This window comes from Taudactylus pleione, unplaced genomic scaffold (genome assembly GCF_031769625.1).
Source record: "Taudactylus pleione unplaced genomic scaffold, aTauple2 ptg000309l, whole genome shotgun sequence".
NCBI lineage: Eukaryota > Metazoa > Chordata > Amphibia > Anura > Myobatrachidae > Taudactylus > Taudactylus pleione.
In genome coordinates, this window is record NW_028284710.1 from 5,224,964 (window position 1) to 5,246,436 (window position 21,473).

Genomic DNA, 21,473 nt, shown 5'->3' on the forward strand with positions numbered 1-21,473 from the left:
TATTAATCTATTTTATTATTAGCAGCTGGTACTAGTTGTGTTTTTCTTAAAAATGTATCTAGCAGACAGGGGTACATAGCGAATTGATACATTTTAATGTCAGGGATCCGCACTAAAGGCCTTATTCAGCAAGGATCGATTGTCGCATTCTGCGCATGCATTGCAGTGCGTGAACACTCCACTACAATCGGGACTGCGATCGCAGTGACTACGCAGACCCATCATAGAGTGATTGACAGGAAGTACCATTTAGGGGTGGTCGGCGAAACACAGCCGTGCCAGTGCGTTTGAATGCTGTTGCAGGGGTGTGCATAAATTAGGCACTGCGATGCCATATGCAGTTTGTGTACTCACAGCGTGTGACAAGGTTAGCAATTTCTGAGTAAGGTCAGAGCTTGTGCAAGTGTGTGTGAGGCAGCAATGGTACTCTATGTTACCAATGGTTTCGCAGTCTTGCTAAGTATTACAGACGTATGTAAATTAAAGTGGGCGTCATTATGTTGTGCTGCGACGGCATAGCGATTGCAGTGGATTAGATTATCTTCTCAGTTAGACTGCATGCGGAATCGCTATTGCAATCGTAGTTGCGGTCCGTACTGAATCAGACCCTAAATTTGCAAATCCCAAGGGTATAGAAGTTATCCTGTAATTCACTGCATGTCCTCAAATAGAATACAATAACTTTGCAACATAGATAATCCAATCAGATCAGATCTTCATCAGGTATGATGAGCTCACATATTGGCCAAAATGACCAACCAATGGGGCCGATTCAATTCAGTGGGCTGTTGATAGCGCCAGGAAGGAGTTCCCGGAGCTATTCAATTCAGTACTGTTAGGTTGAATAAAGGATTCCTTCTCGCAGAAATCCGACTGAAGTGCCGACCGCGAGACTGTTTTTCCGGCTTAGCGCGGCGCTACCAGCCTCATGGCCGGCACTTTAGACGGAGAATGCCGGTTCTCGCGATTAAACACCCAGGTTAAGTCGTGAGAGCCGGCATTCGCTGACTTGTAATATTCGGACTAAACTGCAAGGTGAATTGAATAACTCCAAGACCAAGTTCCCGGCACTATTCACCTCGCTCTGAATTGAATTGCCCCCATTGTTTGATTTTGCTCAGTCATTTCAAACAACTAGTTACTGAAGTTGCCGGTAAGTCTAACTTGAGGGGTGATAATCATCTTAGGATGGAATTGCAAAGCTTTGCAATTCTGTCCTTGCTAATATGCAAATGCAGCTGGAGGTGTTTGAAACCCCCTGCTGCATTTGCGATCACAGCACTGTGACCGAGGTTGCAGGCTGGGATCACCATCGTGTCCATCAGTCGCGATGGTGGACAGCGCCGGGCAGCTGATTAAGCCTCAGCTTACTCAGGCTGGCCGGCTTGCGGGGCCAGGAAACAGTCTGTGGAAGCAGCCCCTGGCCTTGGCACTCACAGAAAACGTTTTCCAGGAATGCCAGCTATCCCTGCCCCCACACCGCCCCTTAAATGCATCTGCCTGCCAATCAGGCAGAGGCATAGAAGGGGCTGCGTTCAATCATGCAGGACCCATTAAGCACATTCGCAGAACGGGTCCTGCGCACTGCAATCAGAGTTTGAGCTGCAGCCAAAAATTGATATAGGGGAGCCACATCAACTGCCACCACAACCACTGCCGGCCAGGACTCACTGGCAGTTTGTGTGGCTCCCCTATTTGAATTTTGGGATGTCACATACTTAGCACACAGTCACTGCGGAGGGACTTTCCAAACTCCCTGTATATCAACAGCACACTTCTGTTTTTAATATCAGTTATACATTTACTAGGGCACAAATGAGAGTATTGATGAAATACACAAATGTCCTTCTTCTATTCTCCTTGTGTTATGAGTCACGTTACACAGGACGCATGAGAGCCATCTGCTCCAATGTGCAAATGCATCTTATTCTCAAAGTGATGCAAACAAGACACATATGTAGTTTTTGCTGATTAAAATGATATGTGGCACATGCATGTTACTGCCGACACTGTAACAGAGCATTTCATATGCAGATATAGCTGCAGACGCACACAGGACAAAACACATGCCACATAATCAGCAAAGTCTGCTTTTGCGTCTTACTCACATCGCATTGTGAATACGATACATTTGTGGCGAAAAAGATGCATAAAGAAATGCTTGGCATGAGTAAACTTGCCCAGCATTAGGCACGACTAGAAGGGATGCGTGACTGCAGCAATATCAACAGAGGACACATCTGTATCACATCTACACTACATTGAAATAAACCTGCATTTCAATATTTTAACTCTTAATGTTTTAGGATACAGATACAATAACTAAAAAAAGCAGTACAATAAATAATGTTTAAAAAAATACCAAAACTAGACAAGGCCTGCTTTAATTCATTCTTGTCAATCAGTCCAGAATTGTCTCTATCATAGGCCCGAAATATATTCTGCCAATCGGTGATGTACTTCCACACCCCAGTGAACTCAGTGAAGTTCACACCACCTTTGCAGTCCCGGTCAAACATCGCTGAAACAGAACAAAAAGGATAGTGACATACAGTCACACACAAAGGTACAATATATTTTATATTTCATGTAGTACAGTAAGAAAGCATTTAGGGAAACATACATTAGTAATAAAAATTTAAATTAGTCATTTTGTTTTACAAGTTAAGTTACTTATGCCATATCTATAGATGTAGAAATATGGGTCCTTTAAATAATCACATGGCTACCATGGCTTCACTGATATGACTGTCAATTCTACTGACCTAGCATATATGCAATTGACATTTTTCACCTTGTCTTGTATTTTGGAATATTTTATCTACTATTCTTTTTTTGCTGGGGCATTATTGATATTCACTCACTTTACAGATGAATAATTTAGTTGCAACTCATGGTGTAAATCATAAGTTATCGATAAACATAACATAATACAGTAGGTTAGAATATTACGTCAATTCACTGTAAATATGACTGAAAATATGTTGATAGACTGCAATTATGGCTAGTTCTAAACAAATTAGAAGTTTTCGGTGAGGGGGATACATGTGCGAGAGGGGGAGAGATCTGTGCGAGAGGGGGAGAGAGCTGTGCTAGAGGAGGAGAGAGCTGTGCTAGAGGGGGAGAGAGCTGTGCTAGAGGGGGAGAGAGCTGTGTGAGGAGAACCAACCATGCAGTTTTGGCATGTGTCTCTATTATCTCTCCTTCCTATGAGCAATGAGCCCTATTTTATTTAATTCAACCCACAGGCCTACTACTGGGAATCTACCCCTTGGTCTAGGGGTGCCATGAACAGAGAAAGTAGACAATAAGGGTGTCATGAACAGAGAAAGTTTGGGAACCACTGCACTAGACGATACGTCCACATCGAGCAGTGTGTACCCACTATGTTGCTGACAAAGCGTGCTCCCCACCCCATGGCACGACACATTGAGATGGGTACACATAGTTTAGTGTGTACCCAGCATAAGTGCCATATCCTATTAGCTGCGAAAAGCCACTTTTAAAAAAATAAATACCCTATAATGACACAAAAATATACTTACACCCATTTTAATGTACCCCTAATTTAACTATCATTTTTAGAGAAAAATGAATACAACAGCCATTTGACACAATTTAAGAACCCCAATCCTTTTGATTATGGCCACTAATACACTTCTATAATGTTACCGAATATTAGTTAGACTCTTTTGGGGTACAGGCAGATTTCCCAATTTCCCCTATACTTTTCGCAGCTAAAACCATGAAGATTTTTCGTACGAATGCATCTTTGCGACCTTTTCCATAGAATTGTGTGAATAAATGGGAGTGCACAAAGACGTGATAAGTGACATATTCGGGCGAACAGTGCAATAAGTTTACACCCAGGCAAACGTATTGTTATCGCGGCTAATAGGATATGGCCCTTATTATTAATATATAAAACAACACAGTAAGAACATGAGAGAAAATGTGTACTGCTCAGTTTCAGTGGTAAATATGAGGAGGGACTAGCAGTAATTTTAACTTTTTTCAATAAAAGAGAACCATGGAAATTATTTTCTTTGCTCCACTGACTCCCCTAGAAATGTTCCTCTCTCCTCTAACCATTTAACTAAAGGGCACATCAGTCTGAGCATGGGTCTGATTCAGTTAGCTGCGGTATTTACCACAGGTTTGTAGCCTCATACCAAAGCTATTCAATTTACATACCCATGTCATCGCACAGTAAGCATGGAGATTTCCGGGTTGAGTGCCTGGAGATATAGATAACTGATCGTGCAGCAGCCTCAGCAAAGGCATAAAAAATCCTAGTTATTGCAGATTTCTGTTCGAGCCTCAGGGCGCTTACCGCGGGTTGCAATTGAATAGCCCCAGTCACTGCTACAAGCCCACAGTAACTAATTGAATCCGGCCTTTTACATGATAATTTAAATTACTTTGCTTATGTCTTCCGTAAGTTCTTGAAAAACTGGTCATATGAATGTTATTGATAACCTTTAGTGGATATTTCTTTATCCATTATGATCAGCCGGCTCCGCCTAATTGCTGGGAGGACTCTGCTACAAAAACAAGACAATCAGGATGTGCTTAGGTGAACTTACAGATTATAGCTCTAACAGTCACAGGGTTGAAAGGAGTCCATGTTCCTGTAACAACAAATATGACATTACATTTACTTTCAGCAAAATGGTTCATCAATTCAGTTATAATATTGTCCTCCATTGCAATCTTCAAAAAGTTATTTACATTCACACACAGCTAATTGAACCTGCCCTTTATGCTGGGTACACAACTAACAGATATACAGTATTTGCAGATTGAGTGATCTGCAGATGATAGTCATTCATACACACTGAACAACCATCATCTGTCTTCTGGCCGGGGGTCGCATTGCGCCCCCTTCCCCGTGGACTCACTGGTAAACACTGGCCGACGCACACAAGAAATATTGGCCGATCAATTGAGTGTGTACTCAACTTTAGTAAAACTACAAAAATAACAATATGACATAAAACAGAGATGGTTTGGTAAATATGGGACAACATTTAAGATGATGTCAAATAGGTGGAGAAAAATACATTCTCACATAGGAGATAAAGGGGTCTATGTACTAAGCAGTGATAAGAGACAGAGTGAAAAGTGATAAGTCAGTGATAAGGTGCCAGCCAGTCAGCTCCCAACTGTCATTTTTCAAACACAGCCTGTGAGATGACAGTTGGGAGCTGACTGGCTGGCACCTTATCACTTTTCACTCTGTCTCTTATCACTGCTTAGTACATAGACCCCATAATATTTTTTATTTTATTAATAAATCATCGTATTTATTTTTTTAAATCTTTAGCTAGGCTTTTAAATAAATAAAAAAGAACACCACTAACCTAAATATAAGAAGTGAAGGAACATCTTTCAACTTTTTCCAATTTGTAATGGATTAATGGGCACATGTACTAATAATCATGGAAATGCTGCACTTTTTTTCATTGTACATCACAGTGGAGATGATCATTTTTTACGGGAGCTGGACGGAGGCTGAAGGAGAGGAATCAGAAGATCCTTCTCTTGCAAGTATGCCTCTATAGGCATAATGATTATCTGAGGATGGCGTAAAATGAGAGTTATGGTAAGAACTTGCCTTTGTTAACTCTCTTTCTTCGAAGTCCATAGGGTCCACAGGGAGACCTTGGGGTGTAGGTGATGGCTTGGACATACGGGCACCACACAGTTAATTTTCAACTCCCAGGATGCACTGGGCCACTCTCCCTATACTCCGCCCGCAAGCCAGAGGCACCACAGATCTAGTTGCTGCCTGGCCGTAGTCGGGTCACTGTAACGCAAGGGGCTGCTAATCAGCCCTCAAACTTTTTTGATTTATTTTTTAGTTTTTTCTATCTATCTGTCTTGAGTGCACAGCGACAGACAGTCCGTAGGACGTCTGCACTGTCACTCCACCACCCCTCTGGGCCGCGACCCCAGTACTATACCCCGCCCCCGAGCCAGAGGCACCTCAGTTCATAACAAGCCAAAGGCCGGAGGAGGATGAGAGAGAGAAGGAAATCTGGAACACACAAGAATCACATCATCACTTAGGAGATGGAAAACCGGTGACCAGAGCGAAGCCCATCTGAAGCCAGATGCGTCAGGGTGGGTGCCCTGTGGACCCTTTGGATTTCGAAGAAAGAGTTAACCAAAGGTAAGTTCTTACCAGAATTAATTTTCTTCTTCAGGGTCCATAGGCTCCACAGGTAGACCTTGGGGATGTCCCAAAGCTTTCCTTTTAAGGGCTGGGAAACTCCTGAGCTGAGAGGAGAATCCGGCACCCAAAGGAAGCATCCTGAGAGGCAAAGGCATCAAAGGCATAAAACCTTAGAAAGGTCTGGACAGAAGACCACGCGGCCACCTTACAAAGCTGAACAGCCAAGGCGCCAATGAATGAGCAGTAACACAAGGCGGAATAGGAAGGCCCTCCTGAGTGTAAGCCTCAGATATCATCATATGTAGCCATCTAGCCAATGTCTGTTTATTGGCTGGCCATCCCTTCTGAAATCCGTAAACTACAAACAAGGAGTCTGATCTCCGAAGGTAATTGATACGGTCCACATAAAGTCCTAGGGCACGTACCACATCCAACGAGGCCTCACCTGCTGAGAGGTTTGGAGATTGGAAGGCCGGAACTATAAATTCCTTATTAAAGTGGAAACTAGAAACAACCTTCGGAAGGAACTCAGGCCCTGATTCAGAGCCGGACGCTCTGACAGAGTGCTCGCTCTGAATCAGTGCAGTCCCTCTTAATTTTTAGAGCGGCCTCCTGGCCGCTCGTATAGCTGTGGGTGACAACCCACAGCTATAGCGAGAGGCCAGGAAGATGGTCGCGATGGTCAAGACCATCACGACCATCGGGGTTGTGACGAGACCCTTGTGGTAGGGTCTCGTTGCCGCAAGCCCTGGAGTGCTTTCAGCTCTATCAGAGCCGAGAGCACTCCCACTGACATCACTTGTGATGTCAGTGGGGCCGGCCTCAGACGGTAGGCGTTCCCATGGGAACGCCTACGTCTGGGCAGCCACGCCCCCGGCACGCCCACCAAAGGGGACGTGCTGTCACTCACCATCGACAGCACGCCCCATTTGTAGCGAGACCCGGATCGACGGCTTGCCTGTCGCTATCCGGGTCTCGCGCATGCACACGACGGAGCCACCTCCATCGTGCGCATGCGCACTGAGCCAACATCGACCCGCTTGCGAGCGCACAGCGCTCGCGAGTAGGTCTGAATCAGGCCTTCAGGGCGAGTCCGACGCACCGCCCTGTCCTGCTGAAAAAAAAATCAGAAATGGGGAGCGACAGGAGAGCGCCCCTAAATCAGATTTTCTTCTGGCAATAGCTTCCGCCAGAAGAGTGAGTCTTCACTGTCATCCACTTGAGGTCCACAGATTCCAAGGGTTCAAAATGGAGTACCCAAAGAACCACCGGAGGGACAAAGGGAGGCTGAATCCGGAGGACACCCTGCAGGAACGTGCGAATATCTGAAAGAGGAGCAATCCTGCGCTGCAACCAAACTGACAGGGCAGAGACCTGAACCTTCAGTGAGGCGAGGCGGAGACCAAGATCTAAATCCGCCTGTAGGAAAGCCAAAACACTAGGTATCCCAGACACTTGAGGATCATAACCTCTAGGACGATACCATTGAAAATAGGAATGCCACACTCTGTGGTAGATCCGTGCAGAAGCTGGCTTCCGCGCCCTAAGCATAGTATTCACTACAGAGCTGGAGAAACCTTTGGCATCCCTTTTAAGAGCCACGCCGTTAAAGACAGACAACCCAGATCCGGGTAAAGGCAAGAACCCTCAGACAACACGTCCGGACGTTGAGGCAACAGGAACGGAGTGTCTATGGAAAGACTCCGAAGATCTGAGTGCCAATAACGTCGGCCATGCTGGAGCCACCAGCAGGACCGTGTCTCCATCTTGTTTGAACTTCCTTAGAACTCGAGGAAGAAGGGAGACTGGAGGAAACAGGTACACAAGCTGGAAGGTCCACTTGACTGAAAGAGAGTCTACCAATAGTGCCTCGGCATCTTTTTTCCTGGACCCGTGCACAGGCAGTTTGCGGTTGTGTCTGGAGGCCATCAGGTCCACCTCTGGGAGACCCCACTTGTCCACGAGAAGCTGAAACACTTCTTGGTGAAGAGACCACTCCCCGGGATGCATGTCGTAATGGCTGAAGAAGTCCGCTTCCCAATTGAGCACTCCTGGTATGAACACTGCCGATATGGCTGGGAGATGACCTTCCGCCCATGTCAGAATGTGTGACACCTCTGTCATTGCCGCCTGACTTCGAGTATGTCCTTGATGGTTGATGTATGCCACAACTGTGGCGTTGTCTGACTGAACATGTTGATTGGAAGTCTAACGACCCTGAAAAGAGTGCAGACTGGTTACTGCGCCCCAACCCCGGAGACTGGCATCCGTTGTCAGGATCACCCAGTCCAGGATCCAAAAGCGGGCGTCCCCTGGTGAGATGATTCGTCTGCAACCACCAGGATAGGGACAGACGCACCTCTGGAGAGAGCACCATCGTCTGTACCTTTATTCGATGGAGTAATCCGTCCCACCTGGAGAGGATCAGTCTCTGCAGAGGCCTGGAATGAAACTAAGCATATTCCACCATGTCGAATGTTGACACCATGGATCCCAGAACTTCAATCGGAGTGGATTGACACCCGGCAATTGTGGAGACATCTGCATACTCGCATCTGTAAACTTGTCTGCAGTCATAAAGATTCTCTGCTGTTAAGAATCCAACAGGGCTCACAGATGGAGCATCCTCTGGGATGGCATCAGGGACGACTTCTTCCAATTGATTAACCATCCATGTGTGGTGGTGGAGTACCCCTGGAGATCCAGCTAACAACAGGAGGTCGTCCAAGTATGGTAGCAGTCGGACACCCTGTCCCCGCAGATGGGCCGCCATGATAGCCATAAGTTTGATACACACCCGAAGTGCAGTAGACAGACCAAAAGGCAGAGCCCGAAACTGAAAATGTTGCTGCTGTATAGTAAACCGGAGATAACGCTGGTGAGAGGAAGCAATCGGTACATGTAGGTACACGTCCTGAATATCCAGAGATACCACAAAATCCCCAAGTTTCAGTGCAGACGTCCTACGGACTTGTCTGTCGCTGTGCACTCAAGATAAATAAAAAAAAAAAAAAAAAATCTAAATAGTTTGAGGGCTGCAAAGCAGCCCCCTGCGTTACAGTGACTCGACTCCAGCCAGACACCAACTAGAACTGTGGTGCCTCTGGCTTGGGGGCGGGGCATAGGAAGTGGCCCAGTGCATCCTGGGAGTTGAAAATTAACTGCGTGGTGCCCGGATGTCCAAGCCATCGCCTACAACCCAAGGTCTCCCTGTGGAGCCTATGGACCCTAAAGAAGAAACCAAAAGGTACCAAACTCCGAAAAGTTCGGCGTTTGGTACGTAATTTTATGAACAGTTTGATAAATAGGCCCCTAAGTCGTAACAAAACCAGGACTTAAGAAAATGAACTGTGTCAATTATCAATGGATACATTTTAATTGACACATCTAACACTTCTAACTCACTACATTCTATGTATTTAAGAATATAAACAAAATATAATATATGTATCACCTATTAGTATGAAAGTGAATTAGTGTTTCACATAAAGTAAGATTGAGAAGCAATACAATGTTACCTGAGCTAGGTTTGAACAAATAGGTACTGAATCCTTGACCTGAGGAAATTTGAACAACAGTCATTGTTGGCACGTTTGGCAGAATTTACTGCTCAACCAGCTGACATGTCCCAAGAAACAATGCCTATGTTGGTGTTGGCCTAAAAGCCTGATGGATTAACTAACTACACAAAGCAAAATATAAGTAACAGAATCAATTTATAAAGAGTGATCAGTTGGAGGAACTACACTGAAGCATAGGAATATGGCCCAAAACCTATTACAATACTTTAAGGCAGGGATGGGGAACCTCAGGCCCGGGGGCCGTATAAGGCCCGCGGAATCATTTGGTCTGGCCCTCGGAGCTTTTTCTGCTAGCCTCATCTGGCCAGAATATATGCAGCAGTGTCACCTGGAGCCTCCTTAAAATGCTTCAGACGGTCATACCGTTACCCTTACAGCTCCCCGGAGCATCCTCAGGATCCTCCGGGCATTGCTGTAATCATCGGCGATTGTGTCCCCGCCCCCGTGTGGCGTCACATGGAGGGGGCGTGACCTGCACCGGGCCCGCGAATATTGTTAGATTTATCAAAATGGCCCTCGCCAGAAAAAAGGTTCCCCACCCCTACTTTAAGGCAATGTTTAGATCCTGGTTTTAGTTACCCCTATGCAATCAAGGTCCTAGAACATGATGGTTAAATGCTTGCACTCAGCTCGTTAACACGACATGGGTAATAGAACAGTCAAATTCTGCTTCTATTGTAGCCCCTAAATACTTGAGAACATGGTTCACTGGCAGACAGAAAGTAATATGTGTGGTTTAGACAAGAATCTGAATTGTAATAGTTTACCTCTATAAGCACATGAGCATAAATTATGCGGTAGGTTTCTGTCCTCCCTGAGGTCGCCTTACGACACCTGCATTATGGTTTGACAGGTGTACCGCCCCAGTACATTAAAGCATTATAAAGAACTGTGTTTGGCTTCTGCTTGCATGTGAAACTGAAGTGTGAATTACTGTAGACTTTACACCACAAAACACCTATGTCTTGCAGTGGTATGCCCGATGGACTGCCCAGACACATTTAAAGTATTTGCCATCTCTTTTTCTTTCTGGAGTACTTTTTACCATCAAAGTGCAATTCAATGTCAAAATAGGCAGCAAAATCTTTTGAGGAACAATGTGCAAATGTTACATCATGTCAAGGTCTCTAATCCTACCCCTGTGGCTCCAACCTTTTCAATGATTAATGTTTTCAGTATTTTTTCCTAAATTACTGTTTGGTTTAGCTTTGTCTCAACCATGAGGCTGATAGGACACTCTTTATTACATATCATTGTGTGTGTGTAGCTTTTTATTGCATTGCTCAGAAAGTGCCTAGAAACGCTCTTCTTTTGAGCTTGCCATTACTGAGCAGAGGCTGTACTGTACACAGCAAGAAGAGACTAAAAATTACCCCATACATAGGAGGAGGTTTCTAAATATGTAGACATTTATAATAAATGAATAGGGAGGTCAGTAACAAAGGAGGGTCTCTAAAGTAATGATAAAAGCAGTACTCAAAATTGAGGAGTCAAGCACCATACAAAATAGTAAATAATAAAAAAAAAAAACTGTTCCTAATGAAAAGTTCCATTGAAAAGAATAATAAAGATTTATTTGTTTTGTTTGACTGTCTTAATAGTCATTATCTAGCTAAACACATACAGTTATGGTAATTTAACAATTGTATGTGGTAGTGAAACAAGTGCCTCAGCAGAAGGTGTAATAGTTCATAACATTATATGGAACCATTACTATATATATATTAACAAAAAAAGTAAAACAAATGCTAACGTGGGAAACCTACTAGAGGACAGTGACCCTCATTCAGAGACGGTCGCAAGAAGCGATCGCTCTCTCTGAATGAGGGCGGCCGCTTGATTTTTTAAGTGCGGCCTCCTGGTCGCTAGCTAAGCTGTGGGTTACCACCCACAGCTTAGCGTCCGACCAGGGCGATGGTCAAGAACATCGCGGCCATCGGGGCTTGCGACGAGACCCTAAGGTTGGGTCTCTGTAACCGCAAGCCCCAGGGAGCTTCCTGCTCTAATCGAGCAGGACTGACATCACTGCTGTCAGTGCGGCCGCCCACAAAACGGCAGGCGTTCCTTAAGGAATGCCTCCATTTGTAAACCACCCCCCTGCCCCGCCTAAAAAACGGGCCGAGCTGTCGATCAACATCGACAGCCGGCCCTTTTGTAGTGAGCTCTGGAGCTAAAAAGTTTTTCTCTCTCGCTCCGGGGCTTGCGGCCTCTGCGGTGCGCATGGCCTTAACATTTACCCGGTTGCGAGCGCTCAGTGCTTGTGACCGGGTCTGAATGAGACCCCGGTGTGCAAGTGCTGCATATTACATATTCAAATAAAGAGACACCAATCTGTAATGACATTGCAGCAGGCATTTTAAGGTAATTTAAAAAAGTGTTACAAACTGTAACAAACAAATGTGACAGTTCAGTATGGCTTCTGACTGACCAGATTTTCCACAGCTTTGGAAATCATTATGTAAAGCTGGATACACAATAAACGACGTGTGTACCCAGAGATGCGACAGGTGACCTCCCCGCTGTCAGGCCAACATATCGGCGGCCCGTACACACTGGACGATCTGGTGACCGACATGTAGGGAAGGTCAGACGATGCAACGGATGACTCCACTGGAGCGCGCACTGCACGATATAGTGCATACATACTGGACGATTTTAACAATTTGTCGTTCCAATGTGTCGGAATCGGGCAAATAGTTTAAAAAATAAAGTTCACTCACAGGCAAACTTAGAAGGGCATTAAATAAAAAACTGATAGGGTAAAAATCAGAAAGGAGCTGAAATCACAGTGGTCGACTACTGCTCATCACTGATAGGATCATTAATAATAAATATGTACCGTTATCATCCACTAACCAAGAGAATGATAAGCTTGAAAAATGCCAATGAAGCACGCAACTAACAAGTTGCTCACCATGAAAATTCACAAAATAAAAATTTTAATTACAGATAACAAAATGTCAAAATAGTTAATTAAAAATAAATCCTACATTTGAAACATTGTGAGGCATGGATAATGAGCTTTTATTTTAGGATGGTAGCAAAGAACGTTTTTCACTGAATTGCCTCAACCATTAAACTACTTCTCATATTAACTACAATATTATCTAGTCCTAAAGTCCCACCAACAGTTCATGTTTCCTGGATTTCGTTAATCATACTAGGTAAATTAATCTATGTTGTTGGGTCAGTAATTATCCCACCTGCTTCCACTTACAGAAATCCTGAAAATATGGCCTGTTGGAAAAACTTGAGTGTTGAGGATGAGAGCCACTGATCTAGACATAGAAATCACTATACAGGTTGAGTCTCCCATATCGAAATATTCCGAAATAGGGAATATTGGCTTCACTGAGTTAATGAAACCTTTGATTTATGATGGTCTAATGTACACAAAACTTTGTCTAAGGCACAAATTATTAAAATATTGTATAAAATTACCTTCAGGCTGTGTGTATAAGGTGTATATAACACATAAATGCATTCTGTGTGTATATTTGGATCCCATTATCAAGATATTTCATTATGATATGCATATATTCCAAAATACAGAATATTCCGTTATCCAAAATACCCCTGGTCCCAAGCATTTTGGATATGGGAGACTCAACCTGTATCAGGATAACTAGAGAGCTGCGGTTATGAATATTCACCATCAAGTAACAATGCAATGCTGTAATTCACTCCAGTAGTTCTCTTCCCTGACTACTGTGGGCTGTTCTGCCAGAGCCAATCAAAACTGCAGATCGACGCACATCAATGATTACAATCCATCAGGGAATCAATAAAAATGTAAAAATCCATGACACGCTGATTTTGTCCATTTTCGGGTCGGAATTGGGGAATCGTGATTGTCCTACATGTCGGATTTCTCTGATCCCCCGACCCAGGGTCGGTAGAACATACATTATTAGTATCCTTATTTATATGGAACCACAAGGGTTCCAAAGCACCTTTCAAAGTACATAAACAAATGAGCACACAACAAAAAACAGTTAATAACAGTACAAAACAATGCAGGACAAGACTATGGATTATAAAACACATTAGTGATCATAACACTTAAAAATAAAAAAAAGCAGCAGGGCGTCAGTAACAAAGTGTTAGGTGCCATTGTGGGGAACTGGAAGGCTTTGATGAAGAAGTGGGACTTTAGAGCCCATTTGAAGTTTAGTAGAGAGGTGGGAGTCTGATAGGGAGAGAGTTCCAGAAGTAGGAAGCAGCACAGGCAAAATCTTGGAGACAGGAATAGGAGGAAGTAATCGGTTGGCAGGAGAGGCGACATCACAGGCATTGAAGTTCAAGTATGCTTCATTGTGTTATCATATACCAGGACTTGTGTAATATCTGTAAAGAAGAAGGGAACTACAAGACCACATACTGTATGCTGCAATATCATGCAAATTTCCCAATATCTATATGTATGTATCTAGCTTTGGGTGTCATTATACACATATCCAATCTGATGTAATGTAAAGATTACTATATGGACCAAACTACCATTGTTACCTTTTTATGGAACAGTCATTTGACTGTACTGATGTGCTGTATATAATCAGTTGACGGTGGATCTCATGTTTATGACCCAACAGCAGATGGAGCCATTTCTTGGGGCTTCCTTTATCAACGAGTTTTATCATACACAATGAGTATTAAAACTCGTTGTGCATGATAAATGATGTTCAAGCCAATCAGCTCCCAACTATCATTTTTCAAACAAATGACAGTCGGGAGCCGATTGAGGCCCGTATTCAATTAGCTTTGCACCCGCAATACTTTTCCGACTGCCTCACTTTTCGCCTACATCGAAAACGCATCTCGGCGATACTCAAACAAGCGAAAAGTGCTGTAAAAAAATGGGGAAATCAGCCTGACACCCCCCAAAAGATGCACTGACATTGGGGATCAGTATAGATGTCCTCTATATAGCGTCTTTACACAAGTGGTGAAGAGTAGCATTAAGCAGGTTTTTTTTTTTAGAAAATAAGTAGTCCTGTCAAATTTGGGGTACATATAAATGGGTGCAAGCATGGTTTCAAATAGCTAAAGTGAAGTTTTAAGTGCCGCCAAAAACGCACCTTCAGCAAGCACCTGCAAGCAAAAAAAACACCTCCACCAAAAAGTGCAGGTCTCCTAAAAGTCTAATTTGCTACTTTTTATGTGTGTACCCCCACTTTGTACTTTTTTGCCCCCATTTTCAAAGTTATTTTTTGGGGTGTTCCTCACTTTTTTTAAGGGATTTTTTGATGCAGTTATCCTTTGGGGGGCTGTCCCAATGGTGCAGAGTGGTTTCCGCACCTTTGCACCCCAATTCTGCACTTTTTTCCGCCTATTCATAGGCGAGACTTTTTCGCCCTATTACATTGCCTTTTCGCATACAAGAAAAGTCTTTGCAATTGAATACGGCAATACTTTTCCGCCTGGCGAAATGACGTCATCCGCGATACTTTTTCGCTGGCAATTGAATACGGGCCTGAGTATGATAATGATGCTCCAGCCAACTAGTTTTAACACTTGTTGCGAAACTTGTTGATAAATGAGCCCCTTTGTGGTTGTTTTGAACTGATCGTTTGCGAGTTCAAAAATGCTGTGTATTCGTAAGAATTCACACTGTACTACACACCATCATTACTATGTTCTGGGCGGTTTCTCTCTGTAACCCACCAAATACTAACGTGTCTGTGCAGTAAAGGAAACAACTCCCATCTTACTTGGAAAATGAAACAGACACTTTTTCCTCTTAGACATAGCCTCTACTGTGTTAGTAAGGGCACGGTCTTGTTTTCTGAACCAACAGGACACAAATCATGGGTTGCTAAGCAGCACAGAGAAATATTAAAGGACGAGAACACAATGAACCTCTCAGAACTGTATAAAAATATGTTGTTAGTGGTCTTATATTTCAAAAACTTAGACCTTTTTACTTTTTGTAGACAAATTGGAAAAGTGCTTTAATAAAAAAAATCTGTTGCTGGAAAAGAAAGTTACAGAGCTTAAGAAAGTCAATATATATATTTCAATAAAACAATATTATGTGTTAAATTAGAAGGACATATGCGATATCACACCATCCCTGGTTTGACAAATTAAACTTTCTATTCCATTAGTACAAAGCGAGAGATGATTTTATGCATACATTTCTTACCATTGGATAAAGCTTGCTGGAGTTCTGCATCAGATATAACTCCACTGTTGTCTGTGTCCACTCTGTAAGGGGAAAAGAAGCAATCTGTAAACTACAATTATTATTATACTTTATTTATATGGCGCCACAAAGGTTCCGCAGCACCTTACACAGTACATAAATGAGCACACAAGAAAAACAGTTAATAGTAATACAAAACAATGCAGGACAAGGACATGGTTTATACACATAGCTGCATAACACAAGCAGCAGGATGTCAGCAACCAAGTGTTAGGTGCCAATTGGGGAGTTAGGAGTAAATGATGATAGAAGTAAGGGGAAGAGAAGCACGTGAGGGACTAGGGCCCTGCTCGTGAGCTTACATTCTAAAGGGGAGGGGCAGACAGAAAAGGGCGAAACAGATGGGGTAGAAAGTGAGGAAGGAGCATTGAGCAGTGGGTTAGGATATGTGCAGCAGAATGTGTGCGTTTAAGATGACCTGATGTTATATCAAACGTTGATTAGGCAACTACAAGAAACTATACATGAAAGTATAATATTTGTACAGCATTTACATTGACTGATAAGGTGTTTAAGAATTTGGGAAACTCTGTTCTAAACTGTAGTACTTTAGAATCTGGCAGTTTGCTATAGGTAAAACATTTTTTGCTTGTACCAGTTCTCATAAACGCCATCTTCCTTTAAGGGCAACAACACCTGGCACATTCTTCCAGAATCCTTCACTAAAGTAGAACTACAGTATATGATACACGGGAGATGCATGATAATATCTATAGCAATTTAGAGGAGGGCTGGTAGACTTTAGTGAAATGGCGTGACGTGAGATAACATTTTAAGCTGGAGAGACTGAAAGAATGATAGATATAACATGAGAGTGTGCCCCAAATAAGGGGCATTGCAGAAGAACTCATGGAGGCAGGTATGGGAGGAAGTGACCAGAGCAAAGGTGATGCAGCTTTCGGAGAAGCAAAGAGGGCATGAAGAAGTGTGAATAGAGAGGAGGTTGGAAATGTCTGTGTGTGGTGGTGAGTGATTAAAGGCTTCACATATAAGGGTGAGGAGTTCTGAGGGGTATAGGTAGCCAGTGACGGAGGCAAATGACACGTGGCGAGAGAGGAAAATGAGATGGGCAGCATCGTTAAAGATAGACTGGAGTGGGGAGAGGTAACATATAGGGAGACCAGAAAGGAACACGTTGCAGTAGTTAAGGCTGGATAAGTACATGGATAAGTGTTGGGGGAGAAGTACAGCCATGGCCAAAAGTTTTGAAAATGACACAAGTATTGTATGTCTGCTGCTTCAGTTTTTATGATGGCAATTTGCATATACTCCAGAATGTCATGAAGAGTGATCAGAAGAATTGCAATTAATTGCAAAGTCCCTCTTTGCCATAACTATGAACTTAATCCCAAAAACAACATTTGCACTGCATTTCAGCCCTGCCACAAAAAGGACCAGCTGACATCATGTCAGTGATTCTCTCGTTAACACAGGTGAGTGTTGATGAGGACGAGGCTGGAGATCACTCATGATTGAGTTAAAACAGCAGCCTGGAAGCTTTAAAAGGAGTGTGGAGCTTGAAATCATTGTTCTTCCTGTTAACCATGGTTACCTGCAAGAAAACACGTGCAGTCATCATTGCTTTGCACAAAAAGGGCTTCACAGGCAAGGATATTGCTGCTAGTAAGATTGAACCTAAATCAACCATTTATCGGATCATCAAGAACTTCAAGGAGAAAGGTTCAATAGTTGTGAAGGCGGCTTCAGGGCGCCCAAGAACGTCCAACAAGTGCCAGGACCATCTCCTATAGTTGATTCAGCTGTGGGATCGGGGCACCATCAGTGCAGAGCTTGCTCAGGAATGGCAGCAGGCAGGTGTGAGTGCATCTTCACGCATAGTGAGTCGAAGACTTGGAGGATGGCCTGGTGTCAAGAAGGGCAGCAAAGAAGCCACCTCTCCAGGAAAACATCAGGGACAGACTGATATTCTGCAACAGGTACAGGGATTGGACTGCTGGGGATTGGGGTAAAGTTATTTTCTCTGATGAATCCCATTTTAGATTGTTTGGGGCATCTGGAGAAAACGCTTGTCCTGAGAAGGAAAGGTGAACGCTACCATCAGTCCTGTGTCATGCCAACAGTAAAGTATCCTGAGAACATTCATGTGTGGGGTTACTTCTCAGCGAAGGGAGTGGGCTCACTCCAATTCTGCCTAAGAACACAGCCATGAATAAAGAATGGTACCAAAACATCCACCAAGAGCAACTTCTCCCAACCATCCAAGAACAGTTTGGTGATGAACAATGCCTTTTCCAACATGAAGGAGCAACTTGCCATAAGGCAAAAGTGATAACTAAGTGGCTCGGGGGAACAAAACATCGAGATTTTGGGTCCATGGCCAAGAAACACCCCAGACCTTAATCCCATTGAGAACTTGTGGTCAATCCTCGAGATACGGATGGACAAACAAAAACCCACAAATTCTGACAAACTCCAAGCATTGATTAGGCAAGAATGGGCGGCCATCAGTCAGTATGTGGCCCAGAAATTGACAGCATGCCAGGGGTCATGAAAAAGAAGGGTCAACACTGCAAATATTGACTCTTTGCATAAACTTAATGTAATTGTCAATAAAAGTCTTTGACAGTTATGAAATACTTGTAATTTTACTTCAGTACACTATAGTTACATCTGACAAAAAGGTCTAAAAACTCTGAAGCAGCAAACTTTGTGAAAACCAATACTTGTGTCATTCTCAAAACTTTGGGCCATGACTGTTTCATAATGTGGAGAGAGATAAAGTACCAACCAATCAGCTTCTTATGCCGGGTACACACTAGACCAGGAGTAGCCAACCTCGGTCCTCGAGAGCTACTAATAGTTCACGTTTTCCAGACCACCTAGCTGGTGCACAGGTGTATTCATTACTCACTAACACATTTGCAAAGATCCACAGGTGGAACTAATTATTACACTTGTGATTCTGTGAGGAGACCTGGAAAATATGCACTGTTGGTAGCTCTAGAGGACCAGGGTTGGCTACCTCTGCACTAGATAGGTCTTCCGATCCCGCAGAGCGGGCCGACATATCGGGCACACGTCTAGTGTGTACCCACTATGCGCGCACCCGCTGCCCAACATCAGTGGCTTTCCAAAGAATCAATGCTGTTTTGAAGGCAAAGGTGGTCACACCAAATATTGATTTGATTTAGATTTATCTTCTGTTCATTCCCTTTATTTTTATCAATTAACAAAATGCAAACTATTAACACTTCTATTTTTGAAAGCATTTTTACTTTGCAGCATTTTTTCCACACCTGCCTAAAACTTTTGTACAGTACAGGGGGTGTGTATTGTGATATGACCGGGGTAGGGGTCCCTCTCCTGGGGTAGACGGACGCCTCCTTACACACAGCAGCCAGGAAAAAGCAGTAGTCGTGGATTTTCGTGCAAGCTGGTTGGCACCAGTTTTTATTGTGTGACACCAATAATAAACAAACAAAACATAAAAATAAACCCAAGCCCATCTGGGCTCTAACTAGACAGGTAACTCCCTCACTACATGTGGCAGGGCCTACTGCCTTACCACAAACATAGTACATACCAATGTCACAGTGTCTCAGAACAAAACCTCAACGTCTGTTCTCCCCAGGGTGCGAGACGCTGCACCAAAACTCTACACAGCTCTTATGAGCCACTTCCAGGTGTAATCATTAATTAGCCTGGTCTCAGGCTGAAAAGCCCAACACCTGAAGCGGCCCTGTGGATGAAGCCCCCCCTTCTCTCTCACACCCACTCCCCCAGGACCCATTATCCGGCTTTTACCAAAAACAAACACTCAAATCTGCTTGGTAAAACAGACTTTTCCTGGGGGTTTAAGATACATATGACAGGAATCTGGGACACACATACATGCCATCCAAAACTTCTCCAGTGCCGGGCAGGGCACCAGACCTAGAGAAAGGGCACTCCTGCGCATGTGCCCATCACTTCCAGAAATGCCGGCCTGTCCCCAAGCTCTCCCTTTTCTGTGAATAGATGCCGGGAGCATGTGCCAGCATCCATTCACCGGTGGTGATCGCTACACCGCAGTTTTCCCCACCCGCATGACGCGGGTGGGGGCGGCACCTGCAGGCTGTTTTAGCGGGGAGCCACCAAAAGGGGCAGTGCGTATTCTGCCCTTTTGAAATCGGGGAGGGCGTGGCGCCCCACTAAAACAGCCTAGCGGGAATGTTAGGCCAATGCATTTATTAACTTTTCCACTGCACACTTCTCCACTCCCTTGTGTCTAAAGGCCCCCATACTTCTGTGATGTATTGGGCCAATACCCTGATCACCAGATCCTGGGGTATCGGTGAAATGCAACATTTTGGATTTCCCCGATTTGCCAATCACGATTAGAATATGATTATGAACAGCAAATTGGGGATTTTTAACGTGAATAATTTCACTGATTCCCCGACAGATTGATGAATATCGATGGCTGCTGATCCGCACTTCCAGGATAAGCGGTTCTAGAAGGATCGGGGAATTGGTGAAATGCCCGGCAGATGTAGAAGGCCCTTTAAGTCAGGGCTCGACAAGATTTGATATCCTGGCGACCAGATTTTCAGCAACCCCCGTGCCCTGTAGTGCAGACCGCAGGCGCGGTCCACACTACAGAGTAACAAACACACAGGCGGCTGTATGTTTGTTGCAGCAGCCGATGAGTCTATCAGACTCTCATTGGCTGCTGCGTCGTCCACGGAGTGAGCTGGCTGGAGCTCACTCATGAGCTCCACCTTCCGGCTCACCCCGCAGCAGGTTCATGACGTCTCTCCCATAGTGCAGAGCGTCCAGAAGGAGCGGACAGCAGCGGTCGTCAGCAGGAGCGTGGATCAGGTAAGTTGCGTTTTCTTTTTCTTTTTAAGGGGACACTGTGGGAGCACTGCATAGTTTGGGTGGCCGCTACTGTGGAGGCACTGCATAGGTGGGGGTGGCCGCTACTGGGGACACTGTATGGGGGGGCCACTACTGGGGCACTGTACAGGGTTGGGCCGCTACTAGGGGCAATGCATAGTGGGGACTACTATTGGGGTCACTGCATAGGGGGGACCACTTCTGGGGGCACTGATTAAAAGGGCACTACATAGGGAAACCACTACTGGGGGCACTGCATAGGGGGGTGGCCACTACTGGGTCACTGTATAAGGGGGGGGTGTTACTAGGGACTACTAGTGGCGGCACTGCAGAGGGGGGGGGGACTACTAGTGGCGGCACTGCAGAGGGGGGGGGACTACTACTGGCGGCACTGCAGAGGGGGGGACTACTAGTGGTGGCACTGCAGAGGGGGGGACTACTAGTGGTGGCACTGCAGAGGGGGGGACTACTAGTGGGGACACGGCAGAGGGGGGGACTACTAGTGGGGACACTGCAGAGGGGGGGGGGACTACTAGTGGCGGCACTGCAGAGGGGGGGGACTACTAGTGGCGGCACTGCAGAGGGGGGGGACTACTAGTGGCGACACTGCAGAGGGGGGGGGACTACTAGTGGCGACACTGCAGAGGGGGGGGGACTACTAGTGGCGACA

General features: G+C 44.7%; 1 protein-coding gene across 2 annotated transcripts in view; it reads right to left on the reverse strand.

Moving 5' to 3' along the window:
- Window positions 1–21,473, reverse strand: part of PDCD6 (programmed cell death 6) — a 57,779-nt gene that overhangs the window by 11,277 nt on the left and 25,029 nt on the right. For both annotated transcript variants that reach the window (XM_088442306.1, XM_088442307.1), the window contains exons 2-4: window positions 15,905–15,966; window positions 4,587–4,631; window positions 2,363–2,521 (exon numbers count right to left, since the gene is read on the reverse strand). In XM_088442306.1, coding sequence (XP_088298432.1) covers window positions 2,363–2,521; window positions 4,587–4,631; window positions 15,905–15,966 — 266 coding nt within the window. The remainder of the gene's footprint in view (window positions 1–2,362; window positions 2,522–4,586; window positions 4,632–15,904; window positions 15,967–21,473) is intronic.